General features: G+C 47.0%; 1 protein-coding gene across 1 annotated transcript; it reads right to left on the bottom strand.

Moving 5' to 3' along the window:
- Nucleotides 1-22: 22 nt before the first annotated feature.
- LOC138371683 (uncharacterized) lies at nucleotides 23-1,640 on the bottom strand. Its single transcript, XM_069336691.1, has 2 exons — nucleotides 1,598-1,640; nucleotides 23-375 (listed from the first exon to the last, which is right to left on the bottom strand). Exons 1-2 carry the CDS (start codon nucleotides 1,638-1,640, stop codon nucleotides 23-25), a joined length of 396 nt encoding a protein of 131 aa, XP_069192792.1.
- Nucleotides 1,641-17,034: the final 15,394 nt, after the last annotated feature.

The raw sequence follows: 17,034 nt of genomic DNA, 5'->3' as shown, positions 1-17,034 counted from the left end.
CAGTGGCGCACTGCTGCTGTAATTAGTAAGTCTTCTGCAGTCTCTGCTGTTGCAACAAGTCTTCTACTGTCTCTGCTGCTGTGATGAGTAATTCTTCTTGAGTCTCTGCTGCTGTGATGAGTAATTCTTCTACTGTCTCTGCTGCTGTGATGAGTAATTCTTCTACTGTCTCTGCTGCTGTGATGAGTAATTCTTCTACTGTCTCAGTTGCTGTGATGAGTAATTCTTCTTGAGTCTCTGCTGCTGTGATGAGTAATTCTTCTTGAGTCTCTGTTGCTGTGATGAGTAATTCTTCTAGAGTCTCTGCTGCTGTGATGAGTAATTCTTCTAGAGTCTCTGTTGCTGTGATGAGTAATTTTTCTAGAGTCTCCGCTGCTGTGATGAGTAATTCTTCTAGAGTCTATGTTGCTGTGATGAGTAATTCTTCTTGAGTCTCTGCTGCTGTGATGAGTAATTCTTCTAGAGTCTCTGTTGCTGTGATGAGTAATTTTTCTAGAGTCTCCGCTGCTGTGATGAGTAATTCTTCTAGAGTCTCTGTTGCTGTGATGAGTAATTTTTCTAGAGTCTCCGCTGCTGTCTGCCCCTCTGAGAGAGGGGGAGAGAGATGGTGAGAGAGAGAGAGGGGAGGTGGGAGGGAGTGAGAGAAAAAGAGTGAGGGTGAGAGATTGAGAGAGGGTGAGAGAGAGTGAGAAAGGGTGAGAGTGGGGGAGGTGCGAGAGTGTATGTTACACTTGGGGGGGGGGGTTGTGCCTAGGGGGAGGGGTTTAGGGAGGAGTGGGGACATAGGAAGGTAAGGGGTGAGATTTGGAATGGTCAGTCTCTCACAGAGGTGTTACCAAATCTGTGTGTGTGTATTCACCTAGTTATATTCACCTAGTTGTGCATGCGTGGGTTAAGCTCTGCTCTTTTGTCCCGCCCCTCGACTGTCAATCAACTGTTATTAACTACTATATTTTTTAAGCTACACACACCCCAGGAAGCAGCCCGTGACAGCTGACTAACTCCCAGGTACCTATTTACCGCTGGGTAACAGGGCATTAGGGGTGAAAGAAACTCTGCCCATTGTTTCTCGCCGGCGCCCGAAATCGAACCCGGGACCACAGGATCATGCGTCTAGCGTGCTGTCCGCTCAGCCACCGGCCCCCTAGTGCACACACACACACACACACAAGTATGTGTGTACTCACCTAGTAGTACTCACCTAGCTGTGCTTGCGGGGGTTGAGCTCTGGCTCTTCGGTCCCGCCTCTCAACGTCAATCAACAGGTGTACAGGTTCCTGAGCCTATTGGGCTCTATCATATCTACACTTGAAACTGTGTATGGAGTCAGCCTCCACCAAATCACTTCCTAATACATTATTTTTGTCAACCACTCTGACACTAAAAAAGTTCTTTCTAATATCTCTGTGGCTCATTTGGGCACTAAATTTCCACCTATGTCCCCTAGTGCGTGTGCCCCTTGTGTTAAATAGTATGTCCTTATCTACCCTATCCTTTTCTTTGAGAATCTTGTATGTGGTGACAATGTCCCCCCTAACTCTGCTGTCTTCCAGCGACGTGAGGTTTAACTCCCGTAGTCTCTTCTCGTAGCTCATACTTCTCAGCTCGGGTACTAGTCTGATGGTAAACTTTTGAACCATCTCGAGTTAAGTCTTATGCTAGACTAGATTTGCTGGAGCTGCATACTCCAGGACTGATCTGATATATGTGGTATACAATGTTCTGAATGATTCCTTACGCAAGTTTCTAAATGCCGTTCTTATGATGGCCAACCTGGCGTATGCCGCTGAAGTTATCTTCTTGATATAAGCTTCAGGGGGACAGGTCTGGTGTGATATCAACCCCAAGTCTTTCTCTCTCTCTCTCTGACTCTTGAAGAATTTCATCTCCCAAATGATACCTTGTATCTGGTCTCCTGCTCCCTACATCTATCTTCATTACATTACATATGCTTGGGGTAAACTCTAACAACCACTTGCTCGACCATTACTTCAGTTTGTCTAGGTCATCTTGAAGCCTCAAGCTGCCATCCTCTGTGTTAATCCTTCTTATAATTTTGGCATCGGCAGCAAACATTGAGAAGAATGAGTCTATACCCTCTGGAAGATCATTTACGTATATTAGAAAAAGGATAAGACCGAGTACAGAGCCCTCTGGGACTCCACTGGTGACTTAACGCCAATCTGAGGTCTCACCCCTCACTGTAATTGCTTCCTATTACTTAGGTACTCCCTCATCCATTGGAGCACCTTACCAGTTACTTCTGCTCTGTCTCTCCAGCTTATATACCAGCCTATTATGGGATACTATGTCAAAGGCTTTCCGAGAGTCCAAGAAAATGCAGTCCGCCCAGCCTTCTCCTTCTTGCATAATCTTTGTCACCTGGTCGTAGAACTCTATTAAGCCTGTAAGGCAAGATTTACCCTCCCTGAACCCATGTTGGCGATTTGTCACGAAGTCCCTTCTCTCCAGATGTGTTACTAGGTTTTTTCTCACGATTTTCTCCATCATCTTGCATGGTATACAAGTCAAGGACTTTGGCCTGTATTTCACTGCCTCTTGTCTGTCACCCTTTTTGTATATTGAGACTACATTAGCCGTCTTCCATATTTCTGGTACGTCTCCCGTCTCCAGTGACCTGCTATACACTATGGAGAGAGGCAAGCAAAGTGCTTCTGCACACTCTTTCAATACCCATAGTGATATCCCGTCTGGACCAACAGCCTTTCTCACATCCAGATAAAGCAGGTTTCTTTTGACCTTATCTCTCGAAATTTTAGACTCTTCCAAGACCGCCTGGTTTATTGTTCCCTCTCATAGTGCAGTGACCTTAACTTGTTCTGTTGTGAAGACCTCCTGGAACCTCTTGTTGAGTTCTTCACACACCTCTTTGTCATTCTCTGTATACCTATCCTTGCCTGTTCTAAGTTTCATTACCTGTTCTTGCACTGTTGTATTCCTCCTGATGTGACTGTGGAGCAGCTTTGGCTCGGTCTAGGTGTTGCTTGCAATATAATTTTCATAATTTTTCTCTGCTTCTCTTCTCACACTAACATACTCATTACTTGATCTCTGGCATCTCTCTCTGCTTTCTGGTTTTCTGGTATTTTGGAAATTCCTCCACGCCCTTTTGTTTAGTCCCTTTGCTTCCATACATGCCCTGTTATACCATGGATTCTTCTTTTGCTTCTCGGATTTTTCCCTTTGGGCCGGGATAAACCTGTTTACTGCCTCCTGACAGTTTTGGGTGACATAGTCCATCATGTCTTGTAGTAGTGCATCGTGTTGTGTGTGTGTGTGTGTGTGTGTGTGTGTGTGTGTGTGTGTGTGTGTGTGTGTGTGTGTGTGTGTGTGTGTGTGTGTGTGTGTGTGTATGTGTGTGTGTGTGTGTGTGTGTGTGTGTGTGTGTGCGTGTGTGTGTGTGTGTGTATGTGTGTGTGTATGTATATATATGTGTGTATGTGTGTACTAACCTAGTTGTGTCTGCAGGATCGAGCATTGACTCTTGGATCCCGCCTTTCGAGCATCGGTTGTTTACAGCAATGACTCCTTTCCCATTTCCCTATCATACCTGGTTTTAAAATTATGAATAGTATTTGCTTCCACAACCTGTTCCTGAAGTGCATTCCATTTTCCCACCACTCTCACGCAAAAAGTAAACTTCTTAACATCTCTGTGACTCATCTGAGTTTCAAGCTTCCATCCATGTCCCCTCGTTCTGTTACTATTCCGTGTGAACAGTTCGTCTATGTCCACTCTATCAATCCCTCTGAGTACCTTATACGTTCCTATCATGTCCCCCCTCTCCCTTCTTCTTTCTAGTGTCGTAAGGCACAGTTCCCTCAGGCGCTCCTCATACCCCATCCCTCGTAGCTCTGGGACGAGTCTCGTTGCAAACCTCTGAACCTTTTCCAGTTTCATTATAAGCTTCTTCAGATGGCGACTTCATGATGAGGCGGCATACTCTAAGACTGGCCTCACGTAGGCAGTGTAAAGCGCCCTAAATGCCTCCTTACTTAGGTTTCTGAATGATGTTCTAACTTTTGCCTACTGTGTATGTGTGTGTATGTGTGTGTGTGTGTATGTGTGAGTGTGTGTATGTGTGAGTGTGTGTATGTGTGTCTGTGTGAATGTGTGTGTGTGAATGTTTCAGTGTGTTTCAGTATAAGGGGCCTTGCGGCTGTGTGGATAGCGCCTGAGGGTCGTAGTCCTAAGAGCCCGGGTTCGATTCTCGGCGGAAGTAGAAACAAATGGGCAGAGTTTATTTCACCCTGATGTACCTGTTCAACTAGCAGTAAATAAGTACCTGGGAGTTAGACAGCTGATACGGGCGGCTTCCTGGGGATGTGTGCGTGTGTAAGAGAAATATATGTAGAAGACATAATAACGGAAAAATATATTGGTTTGAAAAGCGGGGTCCAAGAGCTAATATCTCGATTCTGCGGATACAAGTAGTAAATACAAATACAAAATAGTACACACACACACATAAGGGTATAGGGAAGTTAAGTTGGAAGCCCCCTTGGGAATGAGTGATCATAGTGTATTGAGCTTTGAGTATTTGGTTGAGCTAGGAATTATCACCCCCAAAAAAGAACTGGGAAACAAAGGGCTGGCGTACCGAAAGGGAAACTATGAGGAGATGAATAAATTCCTATGGGATATACATAGGGACACAGAACTCGGAACCAAGTCCGTACAAGACATGATGGACTATGTCACCCAAAAATTTCAGGAGGCTGTAAGCAGGTTTGTCCCAGCCCGACAGGAAAAATCAGAGAAGCAGAGGAAGAATCCGTGGTTTAATAGTGAATGTATGAAAGCAAAGGAGCTGAACAAAAGGGCATGGAGGAACTTCCGTAATAACAGAACACCAGAAAGTAGAGTGAGATACCAGAGAACCAGGAACGAGTATGTCAGTGTGAGAAGAGCAGCTGAGAAAAGGTATGAAAATGATATAAATAATAAAGCCAAGACCGAACCAAAGCTCAGTCACATCATGAGGAAGACATCAGTGAAGGAACAGGTGATGAGACTTAGGGTGGGCGAGGACAGGTACACAGAGAATGACAAAGAGGTGTGTGAAGAACTCACCAAAAGGTTCCAGGAGGCCTTTACAATAGAACAGGGAGATGTCACGGCGCTAGGAGAGGTGGCAGCAAACCTTGTGACCTTGGATAGGTTCGAAATTACAAGAGATGAGGTCAAGAAGCACCAATTGGAGCTGGATGTGAGAAAAGCTTTTGGGCTGTACGGAATCTCACCATGGGTATTGAAAGAGTGTGCAGGAGCATTTTGTTTGCCACTCTCCATTGTGTATAGCAGGTCACTGGAAACGGGGGACCTACCAGAAATATGGAAGACTGCTAATGTAGTACCAATATACAAAAATGGTGACAGACAAGAGGCACTGAACTACAGGCCCGTGTCCTTAACTTGTATACTCTGCAAGGTGATGGAGAAGATTGTGAGAAAAAACCTAGTAACACATTTGGAGAGAAGAGACTTCGTGACAACCCATCAACATGGGTTCAGGGAGGGTAAATCTTGCCTTACAGGTTTGATAGAATTCTACGATCAGGTGACAAAGATTAAGCAAGAAAGAGAAGGATGGGCGGACTGCATTTTTTGGACTGTCGGAAACCTTTGACACCGTACCCCTTAAAAGGTTGATGCATAAGCTGGAGAAACAGGCAGGAGTAACTGGTAGGGCACTCCAGTGGATAAGGGAGTACCTAAGCAATAAGAAGCAGAGAGTTACAGTGAGGGGTGAGAACTCAGAATGGCGTGAAGTCGCTAGTGGATTCCCACAGGGCTCTGTACTTGGAACAATCCTGTTTCTGATATACGTAAATGATCTCCCAGAGGGTATAGACTCATTCCTCTCAATGTTTGCTGACGACGCCAAAATTATGAGAAGGATTAAGACAGAGGAGGAAAGCTTGAGGCTTCAAGAAGACCTGGACAAGCTGCAGGAATGGTCGAACAAATGGCTGTAAGAGTTTAACCAAAGCAAATGTAATGTAATGAAGATAGGGGTAGGAAGCAGGAGACCAGAGACAAGGTATCATTTGGGAGATGAAATACTTTAAGAGTCAGAGAGAGAGAAAGACCTGGGGGTTGATATCACGCCAGACCTGTTTCCTGAAGCTCATATCAAGAGGATACCAACAGCAGCATATGCCAGGTTGGCTAACAAAAGAACGGCCTTTAGAAACTTGTGTAAGGAATCTTTCAGAACATTATATACAACACATGTCAGACCAATCCTGGAGTATGCGGCTCCAACATGGCGTCCATATCTAGTCAAGCATACGACTAAATTGGAAAAGGTTCAAAGGTTTGCCACCAGACTAGTACCCGAGCTGAGAGGTATGAGCTACGAGGAGAGACTACGGGAATTAAATCTCACTTCGTTGGAAGACAGAAGAGTTAGGGAGGACATGATCATCACATTCAAGATTCTCAAGGGAATCGACAGGGCTGATAAAGAGAGGCTATTTAACACAAGTGACACACGCACTAGGGGACACAAGTGGAAACTGAGTGCCCAAATGAGCCACAGAGATATTAGAAAGAACTTTTTTAGTGTCAGAGTGGTTGACAAATGGAATGCATTAGGCAGTGATGTGGTGGAGGCTGACTCCATACACAGTTTCAAGTGTAGATATAATAGAGCCCAATAGGCTCAGGAACCTGTACACCAGTTGATTGACAGTTGAGAGGCTGGACCAAAGAGCCAGAGCTCAACCCCCGCAAGCACAACTAGGTGAGTACACACACACACACACACACAAACACACACACACACACACACACACACACACACACACACACACACACACACACACACACACACTCACCTCCCAGGTCACATCCCAGGTCACCTCCCAGGGCACCTCCCAGGTCACCTCCCAGGTCGCATCCTCCCCAACTCAGCCCTCCTATACATCCCCCCTGCCTCAGCCTCCCACAACCCCCCTGTCCCTTCCACATTTGCACCTCCACAACGATTCCCCTGCCCCTGCTACATCACACTTGTCAGCGACCCCAGTGGGTCAAGCCATGCCCTCCCCAAACCCACCTTCCCATCCCCCCTCCCCAAATACCCCTTCCCACTCCCCTGCCCCTTCTACCCCATTGACTTCAATTCCATCTACTCCATCCCAGCTTCCACTGCACCCCTCTTCCACTCACCCCCAAACCCCACCCAACCCTCACCCCTCCTATGCACCTCCAGCCCACATTTAACCCCCTCACCTTGTGACCCCCTAACACCTTCCCCCATCTCCCTCTTCCCCTCTTCTACCCCAAAACCCCCACCTACCCCCGATTCCCCCCTAACTAATATACCCTCTCTTCCACTCCCAGCACCCATGCTCCATTCTCATCTCAGCTCTCCGCCCTCAGTATCCCTCTTCCCCCCAACCTCTCAACCTCTATCTGACTCTCAGTCTCACTCTATTTCTCAACCCCCCTATACTATTCAGACCCCTAACTTTCAGACCCATTATGCCCTTCCTACCCCCCTAGATGCCCAGACCCCATTCGCCTACCAGGCACTCCCAGGCACCCCCCTAGCACCCCCCCACTCACCCCCACAGCCCCCACTTGCCCCCCAGACACCCCCCAGTTCCCCCCAGACCCCTGGTGAAAGGGGGAACTCTGACACCCGAGTTTCCAAGAAGAGTCTCAAGGTTTGGTACACCAATGCTGATGGGGTAGCCAATAAAGCAGAAGAGATAAAAGAAAGAGTTAGTGAGGCAGACCCAGACATAGTGGCAATAGTGGAAACTAAAATAAATGGCATGATCTCGGATGCAATCTTTCCAGAGGGGTACCAGGTGATAAGAAAAGAAAGGACACAGAGACAGGGAGGAGGAGTGGCACTACTAATAAAGCGGAAATGGAAGTTTGATGAGCTGGAAAATCCGGGTACCAATGAAAGCACAAGCTTCATACATGGAACTCTGACAGTGGATGGGAAGAAGATTGTAATCTTGATACTCTACAATCCCCCACCAAACAGTAGAAGGCCCAGGCAGGAGTACGAGGACAGCAACAAGACATGTATGGATGAACTGCAGAGGGCAGCAACTTTAGCGCATAGAATGAGAGCGAAGCTGCTGGTCATGGGGGACCTAAATCACGGAGAGATAAATTGGGAAACGAGGAATCCCCATGGCGGGGAGGAGACCTGGGGAGCGAAGCTGGTAGACGTTATTGACAGGAATTTCCTAACACAGCATGTGAAAGAAGATACTAGGGAAAGAGGAGGGGATACGCCCAGCCTATTAGATCTCATTATCACTCAGAATGTAGAAGACATCGAGCAGTTGGAACATGAAATACCACTAGGAGCTAGTGACCATTGTGTCCTAGTCTTTGACTACATGATGGAGCTTAAAATTGTGACCAAAGGACAAGAGGTCCAGGAAAGGAGACTTGATTACAGAAAAGGGGACTACAGAAGGATAAGGGACTACCTGGGAGAAGTGCAGTGGGAGGAAGAACTTAGAGGAAAAAAAGTGCAAGGTATGATGAACCAAGTCATATTGAAATGCAAGGAGGCTGAAGATAGATTTATTCCAACAATAAAGGAAAAAAGCAGGAGGGAATATAATAACCCATGGTTTAATAGACAGTGTCAGGAAGCAAAGGTGAGAAGCAGGAGGGAGTGGAGGAAGTACAGAAGACAAAGGACAGAGGACAACAGGATTAGATGTAACAGAGCTAGGAATGATTACATTAACATAAGACGAGTGTCGGAAAGAAATTATGAGAACGATATAGCAGTCAAAGCGAAAAAGCAACCAAAATTACTACATAGCCATATAAGAAGGAAGATGTCGGTAAATGACCAAGTGACAAGACTGAGGAAAACAGAAGGGGCGTATACAGAAAGCGACAAGGAAATCTGCGAGGTACTGAATGCAAAATTCCATGGAGTGTTCACAACCGAGCCTGAGCAGCTCCCATTGTTAGAAGAGATTACCCAAGATGAAAGACTATCGGATATAGAGGTGACAGCAGAGGATGTAATGAAACAGTTGACAACACTGGATGCAAATAAAGCTGTTGGACCAGACAAAGTATCACCGTCGATACTCAAAGAGGCAGCGCAGGCTCTCAGCGTGCCTCTGGCAATGATCTTTAATGAGTCACTTATGTCGGGAGAATTGCCCAGTTGCTGGAAGGAGGCAAATGTCGTACCGATTTTCAAAAAGGGTGATAGGGAGGAGGCACTTAACTACAGACCCGTATCACTGACAAGCATCCCCTGCAAAATACTTGAAAGAATAATTAGGCTAAGACTTGTTGAGCACCTGGAGAGCATTGGGTTTGTAAACAAGCACCAACATGGGTTCTGGACAGGGAAATCATGCCTAACAAACCTTTTAGAATTCTATGATAAAGTAACAAGGATAAGGCAGGACAGAGAACGCTGGGCAGACTGCATATTTCTTGACTGCCAAAAGGCCTTTGATACGGTACCGCACATGAGACTGCTATACAAACTTGAGAGGCAGGCAGGAGTAAGCGGAAAGGCCCTAGTATGGGTGAAGAACTACCTAACAGGAAGGAGCCAGAGGGTAATGGTAAGGGGCGAAAAGTCGGACTGGCGAACAGTAACAAGTGGAGTACCTCAAGGATCGGTGCTGGGACCAATCCTCTTTCTAATTTACGTAAATGATATGTTTACAGGAGTGGAATCATACATGTCAATGTTTGCAGATGACGCAAAATTAATGAGAAGAGTTGTGACAGACGAGGATTGTAGGATCATCCAAGAGGACTTAAACAGGCTGCAGAGATGGTCAGGGAAATGGCTACTGGAGTTTAACACCAGTAAATGTAAAGTTATGGAAATGGGATCAGGTGACAGGAGACCAAAGGGACAGTACACAATGAAGGGGAACAGCCTACCTGTAACGATTCGAGAAAGAGACCTGGGAGTGGATGTGACACCTAATCTAACTCCTGAGGCACATATAAATAGGATAACGACAGCAGCGTACTCTACACTGGCGAAAATTAGAACTTCATTCAGAAACCTAAATGAGGAAGCTTTTAGGGCGCTTTACACTGCCTACGTGAGACCCGTCTTAGAGTATGCCGCGCCATCATGGAGCCCCCACCTGAAGAAACACATAAAGAAACTGGAGAAGGTTCAGAGGTTTGCGACGAGGCTTGTCCCAGAGCTACGAGGGATGGGATATGAAGAGCGGCTGAAGGAACTGAACCTTACGACACTAGAGAAAAGAAGGGAGAGAGGAGATATGATAGGGACATATAAAATACTCAGGGGAATTGACAAAGTGGAAATAGATGAAATGTTCACACGTAATAATAACAGAACGAGGGGACATGGGTGGAAACTGGAAACTCAGATGAGTCACAGAGATGTTAGGAAGTTTTCTTTTAGCGTGAGAGTAGTAGAAAAATGGAATGCACTTGGGGAACAGGTTGTGGAAGCAAATACTATTCATACTTTTAAAGCTAGGTATGATAGGGAAATGGGACAGGAGTCATTGCTGTAAACAACCGATAGCTAGAAAGGCGGGATCCAAGAGTCAATGCTCGATCCTGCAAGCACATATAGGTGAGTAAATATAGGTGAGTACACACACACACACACACACGCACACACACACACACACACACACACACACACACACACACACACACACACACACACACACACACACACACACACACACACACACACACACACACACACACATGTGGTGGAGGCTGACTCCATTCACAGTTTCAAATGTAGATATGATAGAGCCCAATAGGCTCAGGAATCTGTACACCAGTTGATTGACGGTTGAGAGGCGGGACCAAAGAGCCAGAGCTCAACCCCCGCAAGCACAATTAGGTAAGTACAATTAGGTAAGTACACACACACACACACACACACACACACACACACACACACACACTTGAGAAAGACTCTGCGACCAACTTTTGATCACAAAAGATCACTCACACTCCCTCAAAAATAAGAATTTCATTTAGCGTGAAGCAGGCAGCATTTACTGGTAATAAGACTCGGAGAACGATAATTATCTCATTTGGCGTAATAGCCTTGGTCTCCGATATTAGAGAACTGAGCGCTCCTCTCAACTCTCTTGCTACACCCGCCTCTCTCCTCCTCCTCCTCCTCCTCTCTTAGGGCAGCTGGGGTAGGGGGGGGGGAGGGGAATTGTCAGGATGGGAAAGTGCCAAACCATTACGACTATATAGCACTCAGTATAAGGATTTGGGATTTGACGGGGGGAAAGGAATGGTGCCCAATCACTTGGACAGTCGGGGATTGAACGCCGACCTGCATGAAGCGAGACCGTCGCTTTACCGTCTAGCCCATGTGGTTGGGCTGCCGAATCAGGAGTTATTAAGCTTAACGTGTGAGAGTGTGTGTGTGTGGGTGTATATGTGTGTGTGTGTACTCACCTATATGATCTGCCGGGGGTTGAGCTTTGGTTCTTTGGTCCCACGTCTCAACTGTCAATCAACTGTGTACAGATTCCTGAGCCTACTGGGCTCTATCATATCTACATTTAAAACTGTGTATGGAGTCAGCCTCCACCACATCACTGCCTAATGCATTCCACCTGTTAACTACTCTGACTGAAAATGTTCTTTCTAACGTCCCTGTGGCTCATTTAGGTACTCAGTTTCCACCTGTGTCCCCTTGTTCGCGTACCACCAGTGTTGAATAGTTTATCCTTGTCAACCCTGTCAATACCCCTGAGGATTTTGTAGGTATTGATCATGTCTCCCCTTACTCTTCTGTCTTCCAATGTCGTAAGGTGCATCTCTCGCAGCCTTTGCTCGTAACTCATGCCTCTTAGCTCCGGGACTAGTCTAGTGGCATACCTCTGAACCTTTTCCAGCTTCGTCTTGTGCTTGACCAGGTACGGGCTCCATGCTGGGGCCGCATACTCCAGGATTGGTCTTACATATGTGGCATACAAGATTCTGAATGATTCCTCATACAGGTTCCTGAATGCTGTTCTGATGTTAGCCAGTCTCGTATATGCCGCGGACGTAATTCTTTTTATGTGGGCTTCAGGAGGCAGGTTTGGTGTGATATCAACTCCTAGATCTTTCTCTCTGTCCGTTTCCTGAAGTACTTTATCTCCCATTCTGTATCCTGTGTCTGGCCTTCTGTTTCCACCGCCTAGTTTCATTACTTTGCATTTACTTGGGTTGAACTTGAGCAGTCAATTGTTGAACCATTCATTCAATCTGCCCAGGTCATCTTGTAGCCTCCTACTATTATCCTCTGTTTCAATCCTCCTCATAATTTTTGCATCGTCAGCAAACATTGAGAGAAACTAGTCTATACCCTCTAGGAGGTCATTTACATATATCAGAAACAGAATAGGTCCGAGGACTGAACCCTGTGGGACTCCACTTGTGACGAATCGCCAATATAAGACCTCACCCCTCACAGTGACTCATTGTCTTCTGTTACTTAGGTACTCCCTTATCCATTGGAGTATCTTCCCTTTCACTCCAGGCTGTATTTCCAGCTTTTTCACTACCCTCTTGTGTATCAAAGGCTTTCTGGTAATCCAAAAATATGCAGTCTGCCCACCCTTCTCTTTCTTGCCTGAGTTTTGTTGCCTGGTTGTAGAATTCAATTAACCCTGTGAGGCAGGACTTGCCATTCCTGAACCCATGTTGATGCTGTGTTACAAAGTTCTTTCGCTCCAGATGTTCCACTAGCTTTCTTCGCACAATCTTCTCCGTCAACTTGCATGGTATGCAGGTTAGGGACACTGTCCTTTAGTTCAGTGCTTCCTGTCTCTTCCCTTTTTTGTATATTGGGACTACATTAGCTACTTTCCAAATTTCTGGCAGTTCCCCTGTTGCCAGTGATTTGTTATACACAAAGGAGAGTGGCAGGCACAGTGCCTCTGCTCCTTCCTTTAGTATCCAAGGGGAGATTCTGGGCCTATAGACTTTGTCACTTCCAACTCCAGTAAACACTTCCTTACTTCCCCACTGGTAATCTCAAACTTTTCTAGTGGTTCCTGGTTAACTATTCCCTCTCTTATCTGTGGAAGGGAATTTCTTGTGTGTGCACTGACCTAGTTGTATTCACCTAGTTGTGTTTATGTGGGTTTAGCTCTGGCTCTTTGGTCCCGCCCCTCAACCGTCAATCAACAGGTGTACAGATTTCTGAGCCTATTGGGCTCTATCATATCTACACTTGAAACTGTGTATGGAGTCAGCCTCCACCACATCACTTCCTAATGCATTCCATTTGTCAACCACTCTGACACTGTGTGTGTGTGTGTGTGTGTGTGTGTGTGTGTGTGTGTGTGTGTGTGTGTGTGTGTGTGTGTGTGTGTGTGTGTGTACTCACCTATTTGTACTCACCTATTTGTGCTTGCGGGGGTTGAGCTTTGGCTCTTTGGTCCCGCCTCTCAACTGTCAATTAACTGGTGTACAGATTCCTGAGCCTACTGGGCTCTATCATATCTACATTTAAAACTGTGTATGGAGTCAGCCTCCACCACATCACTGCCTAATGCATTCCATCCGTTAACTACTCTGACACTAAAAAAGTTCCTTCTAACGTCTCTGTGGCTCATGTGAGTACTCAGTTTCCACCTGTATCCCCTTGTTCGCGTCCCACCAGTGTTGAATAGTTTATCCTTGTTTACCCGGTCGATTCCTCTGAGGATTTTGTAGGTTGTGATCATGTCTCCCCTTACTCTTCTGTCTTCCAGTGTCGTAAGGTGCATTTCCCGCAGCCTTTCCTCGTAACTCATGCCTCTTAGTTCTGGGACTAGTCTAGTGGCATACCTTTGGACTTTTTCCAGCTTCGTCTTGTGCTTGACAAGGTACGGGCTCCATGCTGGGGCCGCATACTCCAGGATTGGTCTTGCATATGTGGTGTACAAGATTCTGAATGATTCCTTACACAGGTTCCTGAACGCTGTTCTGATGTTAGCCAGCCTCGCATATGCCGCAGACGTTATTCTTTTTATGTGGGCTTCAGGAGACAGGTTTGGTGTGATATCAACTCCTAGATCTTTCTCTCTGTTCGTTTCATTAAGTACTTCATCTCCTATTCTGTATCCTGTGTTTGGCCTCCTATTTCCACCACCTAGTTTCATTACTTTGCATTTACTCGGGTTGAACTTCAACAGCCATTTGTTGGACCATTCACTCAGTCTGTCTAGGTCATCTTGTAGCCTCCTACTATCGTCCTCAGTTTCAATCCTCCTCATAATTTTTGCACCATCGGCAAACATTGAGAGAAACGATTCTATACCCTCTGGAAGATCATTTACATATATCAGAAACAGTATAGGTCCAAGGACTGACCCCTGCGGTACTCCACTCGTAACGTCTCGCCAATCTGAGACCTCACCCCTCACACTGACGCGTTGTCTCCTGTTACTTAGGTACTCCTGTATCCAACGGAGTACCTTCCCTTTCACTCCAGCCTGCATCTCCAGTTTTTTCACTAGCCTCTTGTGTGGCACTGTGTCAAAGGCTTTCTGACAATCCAAAAATATGCAGTCTGCCCACCCTTCTCTTTCTTGCCTTATTTTTGTTGCCTGGTCGTAGAATTCAAGTAACCCTGTGAGGCAGGACCTGCCATCCCTGAATCCATGTTGGTGCTGTGTTACAAAGTTCTTTCGCTCCAGATGTTCCACTAGCTTTCTTCGCACAATCTTCTCCATCAACTTGCATGGTATGCAGGTTAGGGACACTGGTCTGTAATTCAGTGCCTCCTGTCTATCCCCTTTCTTGTATATCGGGACTACGTTAGCTGCTTTCCAAATTTCTGGCAGTTCCCCTGTTGCCAGTGATTTGTTATACACCATGGAGAGCGGGAGGCACAGTTCTTCTGCTCCTTCCTTTAGTATCCAAGGGGAGATTCCATCTGGACCTATAGCCTTTGTCACATCCAATTCTAGTAAACACTTCCTTACTTCCCCGCTGGTAATCTCAAACTCTTCAAGTGGTTCCTGGTTAGCTATTCCCTCTCTTATCTCTGGGATTTCTCCTTGCTCCAAGGTGAAGACCTCCTGGAATTTCTTATTCAGTTCCTCACACACTTCCTTGTCGTTTGTAGTGAATCCTTCTGCCCCTAACCTTAATTTCATAACCTGTTCCTTTACTGTTGTTTTTCTCCTGATGTGGCTATGCAGCAATTTAGGCTGAGTCTTTGCCTTGCTTGCGATGTCATTTTCGTATTGTCTTTCTGCTTCTCTTCTCATCCTAACATATTCATTCCTGGCATTCTGGGTATCTTTCTCTGCTCTCCAGTGTCCTGTTATTCCTATAGTTTCTCCATGCCCTTTTACTTTGCTGCTTAGCTAGCCTACATCTCTGATTAAACCATGGGTTTCTCATCTTCATTTCACTGTTTTCCTTTTGGACTGGGACAAACTTGTTTGCTGCATCCTTGCATTTTTGCGTGATGTATTCCATCATATCTTGGGCCGTCTTTTCCCTGAGCTCTGTTTCCCATGCTATATCTGCTAGGCATTTTCTTATCTCCTCATAGTTTCCCTTTCGGTATGCTAACCCTTTGGTTTCGGTATCCCTTCTCGAGTTCAATAACCCTTCTTCAATCAGGTACTCGAACACCAATACACTGTGGTCGCTCATTCCTACTGGGTCCTCAAAACTGATTTCTCTTATGTCAGAGTCGTTCAGGGTGAAAAGCAGGTCGAGTCTCGCTGGTTCGTCGTTTCCTCTCATCCTTGTGGGTTCACTGACATGCTGGGTTAAGAAGTTTCTAGTCGCCACCTCCAGTAGTTTGGCTCTCCACGTATCCTCGCCTCCATGCGGTTCCTTGTTCTCCCAATCAATCCTGCCGTGATTGAAGTCCCCCATGATGAGCAGGTGGGATCTATTTCTACAGGCAGAAGAGGCTGCCCTCTCAATTATAGTGTTAACTGCCATGTTGTTGCTTTCGTACTCTTGACTGGGTCTTTTGTCATTTGGTGGAGGATTATATATTACTGCTACTACTATCCTTGGTCCTCCCATTGTCATGGTGCCTGCTATGTAGTCTCTGAAACCCTCACAGCCCGGGATAGCCATCTCCTTAAAACTCCATTCCTTTCTCATGAGTAGGGCCACTCCTCCTCCTCCCCTACCTTCCCTCTCTTTCCTTATTATTGTGTACTCCTGGGGAAACACGGCATTCGTTATGATTCCAGAGAGTTTTGTTTCAGTGAGTCCAATTACATCTGGGTTCACTTCTTGTGCTCTTTCCCTTAGTTCACTTGCCTTGCTTGTGATCCCATCTATGTTCGAGTACATTGCCCTGAAACTAACTCTCTTCTGCTTCTCCTCTGGGGAGGACCTGTGGGGTCTGGGGTGAGCGGGAGCTGGGAGGATCTGGTATGGGGAGACTGGTGGAGGAGGAAGGGCTTGGGGGGGGTAGGGGGGAGGGGGGAGGGTAGGGGGAGTGGGTGAGGGGGGGAGGGGGAGGGTAGGGGGAGTGGGTGAGGGGGGGAGGGGGAGGGTAGGGGGAGTGGGTGAGGGGGGGAGGGGGAGGGTAGGGGGAGTGGGTGAGGGGGGGAGGGGGAGGGTAGGGGGAGTGGGTGAGGGGGGGAGGGGGAGGGTAGGGGGAGTGGGTGAGGGGGGAGGGTTGGGGGGGTGGGTTTTGGGGGGGCAATAAAGTGGGGAGGGCTTGGGGGGCGTGGGGGGAAAGGGAAGGCTGAGGTGGTTGAGGAAGAGGGGAGGGTTTTGGGGAGTGGTGGAGAGGGGAAGGCTTAGATGGGGTGGGGGAGAGTGGGGAGCTTAGGGGGGTGGGGGAGAATGGAGGGCTTGTGGGTGGGAGGGAGGGAAGGGCATGTGGGAGAAGGGAGGGCTTGGGGGATGGGGGAGAAGGGAGGTCCTGGGGGGAGGGGGGAGTGGGAGGAGGGGGGTGAGTGGGAGGAGAGGGGTGCCTTAGGTGGGTACTTAGTGGGGGGCTGACAGGGGTTGGGGCAGGTAGGGTGTTTGTTGGGTGGAATGATGGGGTGGTGCCGCACTCCCTGTGGC

Source organism: Procambarus clarkii, chromosome 36, assembly GCF_040958095.1.
Source record: "Procambarus clarkii isolate CNS0578487 chromosome 36, FALCON_Pclarkii_2.0, whole genome shotgun sequence".
Lineage (NCBI taxonomy): Eukaryota > Metazoa > Arthropoda > Malacostraca > Decapoda > Cambaridae > Procambarus > Procambarus clarkii.
This window is presented reverse-complemented; position numbering and strand designations above follow the sequence as displayed.

Coding starts and splice junctions, on each gene's coding strand:
- LOC138371683 (XM_069336691.1), bottom strand. CDS start 1,640: ATGGTTCAAAAGTTTACCATCAGACTAGTACCCGAGCTGAGAA. Junction 376..1,597: donor ACTAGTACCCGAGCTGAGAA/GTATGAGCTACG, acceptor TACTCATCACAG/CAGCGGAGACTCTAGAAAAA.